The following is a 6,560-nucleotide window of genomic DNA, read 5'->3' on the forward strand; positions in this document are numbered from 1 at the left end:
CTGGAAACTTGTCTGGCCTAACATTACGCGTTTCGTGTATGCCTACACGATTCGCGTAAGAACAAACTACTACGCGTTTCGTGTAAGCCTACAAGATTCGCGTATGAGTTAACAGCAGTTTCTTTATTTTTATTTTCTCGTTTGTTCTTTTGTTGATCCCGTGTTGACGTGTATTGACTTGGACCTTTCCATTTGAATTCTTTTCTTCAATTATCTTGTACTTTCATTCGGATAAACGTTTCTTGATATAAATTTGGTTAAAACCATCGTTTTATCGTCGTTTCTTCAAATAGCAAGCTCTTGTCCACTTTTGTCTTTTTTCTTGAATATTATACATTGAATGTCTTTGTAAATGATAAAAGCTGATGAAATATAACTGATATTGCGTCGAATAATATGTATGTTTGGAGCAATATCAGTTGCCCACGTAGATTCTGAAAAATCAAACACCATATGAGGCTTTAAAAGGAAGAAGACCAAATCTTGATCATTTACGGGTGTTTGGATGTGTTGGATATGTGAAAGTACCTTCAGATCAAGTAAAAAAACTTGATGACAGAAGTATTCCTATGGTTTATTTAGGAACTGAACCAGGAACTAAGGCACATCGTATGTATGATCCCGAGAAGATGAAAATAGTAATCAGTCGAGATGTGGAATTTGATGAAGCACGCAAATGGGATTGGCATTCCGGAGTAGAATACAATCAAGAACCTAATCACAAAGGAGAATTCGTGATACATATAAACCCCGGTGAAGTTTTCTCGGCTGATCAAAATTCCGAAAATGGGCCACAAAGCGGTAACTCCTCAAGTTAAGGAAGATCGACCAATGAAGAAAGCATAACCCATTCTGATGTTAGCAGTCCTGAAACAACAGTAAAACAACGAGGACCTATGCTGTCTCGTCTCCCGACAGATACAGTCAATGAGTCAGATCCATCTATGGCAGAAGAGGAGACATATGATGATACACCACCTCGAGGTTGGAAAAATCAAATTGATATATATGATCTTCTTCTTACCGAAGGAGAACCAACAAATTTCAAGGAAGCTACAAGACATAAAAAATGGAAGCAAGCTATGGAAGGTAAAATAGCTTCCATTGAAAGGAATAATACTTGGGAGTTAATGGATCTACCCCCGGGACACCGACCTATTGGACTAAAATGGGTATACAAAATTAAAAAGGATGCAAAAGGAAATGTCACACGACATAAAGCACGGCTAGTTGCCAAAGGCTACATCCAGACACATGGTGTAGACTTTGACGAGGTATTCGCACCCGTAGCTAGACTTGAGACTGTTAGACTTATTCTAGCTTTGGCAGCCCAAAGAGGATGGGATGTTCATCACCTAGATGTTAAAACAGCATTTCTACACGGTGACCTCATGGAAGAAGTCTTCGTATCTCAACTGGAAGGTTTTGTGATAAAGGGGAAGGAACAAAAGGTGTACAGACTGTCAAAGGCTCTCTATGGCCTGAAGCAAGCCCCACGTGCTTGGAATACAAAATTAGATGGAGTTCTAAAGGAATATGGATTTCGAAGGTGTAAGCTTGAACAAGCTGTATACACAAAAAGAACACAAGAAGGATCACTTTTGGTAGGAATTTATGTTGATGATTTGATTGTAACGGGTAATAACCTGGAGAAAATCAAACAATTCAAAAGGCAAATGGAAGATAAATTCGAGATGAGTGATCTGGGCTTACTTTCTTATTATCTCGGACTCGAAGTAATACAAGGCATAGATGGAATAAAAATTCATCAATCAAGATATGCTAAAAGAATCCTAGAGGAATCAGGAATGTGGGAGTGCAATTTCACCAAATATCCAATGGGACCAGTTCTGAAGTTAATGAAAGATGATGGCAGCAAATGTGTTGATGCAACTGAATACCGGAAAACAATTGGATGCCTTCGGTATTTAACTCATACATGGCCGGATCTTGCATACTCGGTGGGATATGCAAGTAGGTATATGCAAACTCCTAAAATTACTCATCTTCAAGCTGTTAAGCAAATTCTCAGGTACTTGAAAGGTACAGTAGACCTGGGTATTCACTATCGAAGGAATGGTAGCAATAACCTACTTGGATTTAGTGACAGCAGCTTCTCGGTGGACCCAGATGATGGAAAGGGTACTACTGGATTAGTGTTCTACTTTGATGATGGACCTATTGCTTGGAATTCACAAAAACAACAAACAGTGGCCTTATCATCCTGCGAAGCAGAATTTATGGCTGCTACTGCAGCAGCTTGTCAAGCAATATGGTTAAGGGGACTCTTAGCTGAAATAACTGGAAGAAAAGAAGAACAAGTCGTGATCAAAGTTGATAATAAGTCAGCAATATCATTGATGAAAAATCCGGTATTTCATGGAAGAAGTAAGCATATCGACACACGGTATCATTTCATACGAGAATGTGTTGAAATGGAGAAGATTAAAGTTGAACACATCAGTGGGGATCAGCAACGGGCTGATATTCTTACAAAAGCATTGCCGAAGTTAAAGTTTGCTGAAATGAGAGAGATTCTTGGGGTTCAAAGGATTGAAGACTCAAAGAAATAAATGATTACTCAAGGTCATGATTGGGGGGGTGATTGTTGGACCAATCTTGACATAAAGTAATAGTTAGAGGTTTATTTTGTGAAATTATATCTCAAATGGATTTGAGGAGGTGGAACATGTGAACGGATAACAAGTGGGCTAGCCGTCATTGTTTTCAATTTTGCTTCTTCCTTGACTTTTCTACTTTATTCTAGACTTGACTATCCTAGATGATTCTAGACTTGGTTATCCTAGATTATTCTAGACTAGACTTGATTAACTTAATGGATAAGGTTAATCAACTATAAATAGGGATGTAATAAGGAGATTGTAATAAGAGTTTTTCTATAATTGGAGAAGGATTTCCAATAAGTTCTTGTTCTTAAATTTTACTATTCTGTCTTATAATCTGGTACCAAATTTCTTCAGGCGTTGATTGAATACGTTTTTCAATATGAGAGAACAATTTAGAATTTTAAAAATAATGGATCAAAAATTTAGGTATGGGTATGCTTAGAAGGTACACAGGTTTGTTTGTTCACAAATTTTGGCACTTGAAAATGTAGACGCTTTGTACTGTTTATAAATGTGTACAAATTGATACACATTCTGTTCAGTTTCTAATAATGGCGAATTTTACTTTACAGATGGGAATAAAATTCCACCGCTTAGTCTATCGTTTGCCGAAATCCGCTTGAGCATTCAACGTAGTAAACTCGGAGTCCAAGATTGGAGCATGAGTGATCTTACGATAGGTTTATATCTTATTTACCTTAAACAAGCATCTGCAAATCCGTTTGAGGATGTTAAGGGTGTTAAGATTTCGTCCTGACACTCTGGTAACTAACTAACTAACTACCTACCTACCTTGAACTTTAAATATCACAAAACCGATGCCTTGTATGTCTATTTTACTTTATTGTTACTTATATGTAGGTTAAGGATCTTATATACCATATTGAACTAGTGAAGGGGGCGTAAAAACAGCATGCTTCGAGAAAGCAACGTTATGAAATTCGTGAAAAATTCTGACTTGTTGCGACCGGGTTTTTATATTTGGATTGATACGCGAAATAAGCTTGTGAATTTTGGAATTCATGGAACGCATACTGTATCTGATCTTATTACGGATATTGTTTCTTCGAGTGATGTTGAAGTCAATTTTGAAGGATATTCGACCCATTTTGGCACTTCGGAGGCTGCTCGTTGGTTTTAAACTCATGAGATCGGGACGATTAAGAAGTACCTTGATAAACACGAGGTGGTGATAATCGTCCTTATTTTGATTATTAATTGAAGTTAGTTCTATATTTGCGGCAGTTTCGAGTCAAAATTTTTGACCCGTTTACCTGTGTAGCGATGTGGGTTATGTTTTAACTTGTTTGGAAATGAGTCAAACGTACTGTTGTAACAGTCAGCCGATGTGTCGGTTGACACGCCGGTTTGGGGACTAACCCTTCCCGTTTCGCCCCAAAACTCCTAAAAAAGTTGGTCAATGTTTAAAAGTTGAGTCAAAGTAGGTCTGAGTTGGTCAAGGTCAAAGGTAGTTAAAATTTTATTACATTTAAAATTGGATTTGGTGCCCTATATCTTATATTTATGTGTAATGTATGTGTTTAATTTATTTATTACTAAAAGTCAACGTTGGTCAACGCTGACTCGTTCCCGACTCGCCGACTTGTCACTCCAAGGTCCCGACCGACTCGTCTCCAACTCGCCACTTTTACAACCTTGGTCAAACGGTGTTAAAGTCACTCTAAGTGTATTTTTTTTTATTGCATTATAACTTCTAACTCATATGGAAAAATAACACTTGGACACATTTTATGTTTTTACGCCACTAAATGTACCATAGAAGTGTAGCTACAAACAAATAATGTTTCGGTCGACCCTACTCAACTTAAACCATACCGCCTTTTTGACCCATTACCCGATTGACCCAAATTGCCATCTCTAGTTTACGCCTTTGCTAACTTGATATATTCTTTATGTTGTAAAACTAATCTGTTCACAGGGCTTTAGGTTAAGGCTGGTGGGCCATTCACTCGGTTGTGCGATTGCTTCAATGCTAGCCATAATGCTTCGAAAGAAGACGAGTGCCGAATTGGGTTTTAGACCTGAAATCATTACAGCCGTTGAATAGGCACACCACCATGTGTTTCTGAAGAACTTGCAGAATGCTGCTCTGATTATGTCACAACTCTTTGTATGCAAAATAACTATTAAAAATCAGTCATTTTATCAAAATTTGCTAAAATATTAAAAATAACTATTACATATAATTATTTTTTCCCGCCCTTTTTCGTGACATATAGGATGACATCATTCTAAGACTAAGTGCAACTGCCCTGATGAGTTTGAGGAATGAAATTCTAAAGACTGACTGGTAAGCAACATCTGTAACACCTTTTTCTTCCGTCAAATTTCTAACTGACGCCCCGGGGCGTCAAATTTTGACGCCGTGTTAGGAGCGTCAAGGGCGTCAAACACGTGCCACATTGGAATTCACCTCATTTGACTAAAGCGGCTGACGCTGCGATAGGAACAGTCTAATAGTATAACGGGTAGTATTATTTATCTTTTCAAGTAAATTCCTAAATTCCTTGTGGTCGTCTGTTTGAGTGTTTGTTTAACTGAGTTGCTGACTTGCATTACATTACATTTGACCAAAAGGTTTGACTTGTACTATTTTTCTAATCCACCCTTACAGATGTTCCTGGTAGAAAAGAATCTATTAGTAGTCTCCCTGCAACCACCATACCTGATGTAGCAAATAAGTAAAACTCGACGAGATTAAAGAAAAAGTAAATGATTTATCGTTTCCTAAAGAGGAACTATTTATCCCAGGAACCGTTTATTATCTTAAACGTAAAGGCGAAAAACACAACAGCAAAAAGGTGAACAAGTACACTCTTTGGAAGAGGCATACAGCTGAATATTTTAAAAGGATACTATTAACATTAACAATTAACAAATAACATGATTGCAGACCACAAATGTGATAGCCATTACTACTCTTAACACCTATTTCTTTATGAGGTAAGGCTTAGTGTGTCAACAAGATGCTAGAAGTAATCTAGCTTTAGGAGGGCGGAGTGTTGCCGATTGATTTTTACCCTCGGGAAATAATCCCTGCAGACCCGGATCACAAGTGTAGAAACTTGTGGGGTGGCTTAATCAATCTGTCGTCCGTAGAGCGTAAAAGTTCTAGCCGGATGACTTCTAGTGAGAGAAAGTAGAGAGAGAGAAGTGAAGTCCCAGCTCTCAAAGTTGTCAGAATATCTGAACTGTGTAAAATGACGACCAGATTCACCAGATTGCTCGGGGACACCTGTCAGATGATGATACATTCTGTTATTCGTGATCCGTAATTTACGCTGAAGGTGGCATTCTCTGGCCAGGGCTTACGCGCTAGGCGGCCTTCAGGGCTTACGCATGACGGAGCAGCCTGTACAGAGGAGAACGCTGGGCGGTTAATTCCACAAAACTGTTGTTTCCAGCCTTCCTGATGCTACTTTTATGCAACTATTATGCCTTTTATGCGTGTATACGATAGGATACACCATTAAGTCCCCCCAGTTTAATGACTTAAGCATTTGAAAATTGATTAAGTTGTTAAACTTAGAATAACGCATGCCAACCAAGTCTTCACGTTTTCTTTTTGCATTGGGAAGCACATCACATGCATTAAATGATAGGCGAATTTTACTGACATTATGATGATTGCTTATATCGCACGCGCCTCTAGCTGTAAAAAGACTTTTCGATGTACTCACCTTTTTATCTTGTCCTTACACGTGTGTGGCTGAAAACAAAACCCCCAAAATCACCACTGATTACAGTTGTTATATCTTTTGCTTTTTAACCACCATAAACCCTAACCGATCATTTACTTTTACAACTTTCTTCTACAGTATTCATCTTCTTCCATCAATACCTTCGTTACCTCCTGTTTCATTAGAACATTAATGGCAGCCATAAAGGATGTTGCAGCTATTCCTAGCAGAG

The 6,560-nt window shown here is 38.2% G+C and overlaps 1 protein-coding gene across 1 annotated transcript; it reads left to right on the forward strand.

Moving 5' to 3' along the window:
• The first annotated feature begins 3,055 nt into the window (after positions 1 to 3,055).
• On the forward strand, positions 3,056 to 5,519 carry LOC139874606 (uncharacterized). Its single transcript, XM_071862014.1, is given in 8 exon segments — positions 3,056 to 3,080; positions 3,200 to 3,357; positions 3,489 to 3,529; positions 3,531 to 3,813; positions 4,567 to 4,687; positions 4,690 to 4,758; positions 4,868 to 4,938; positions 5,263 to 5,519. Coding segments are annotated over 7 exon segments (699 nt in total). The 3' UTR covers positions 4,870 to 4,938; positions 5,263 to 5,519.
• The last annotated feature ends 1,041 nt before the right edge of the window (positions 5,520 to 6,560 follow it).

The sequence above is a fragment of the Rutidosis leptorrhynchoides genome, chromosome 11, assembly GCF_046630445.1.
Source record: "Rutidosis leptorrhynchoides isolate AG116_Rl617_1_P2 chromosome 11, CSIRO_AGI_Rlap_v1, whole genome shotgun sequence".
In the NCBI taxonomy this organism is placed as follows: Eukaryota; Viridiplantae; Streptophyta; class Magnoliopsida; order Asterales; family Asteraceae; genus Rutidosis; species Rutidosis leptorrhynchoides.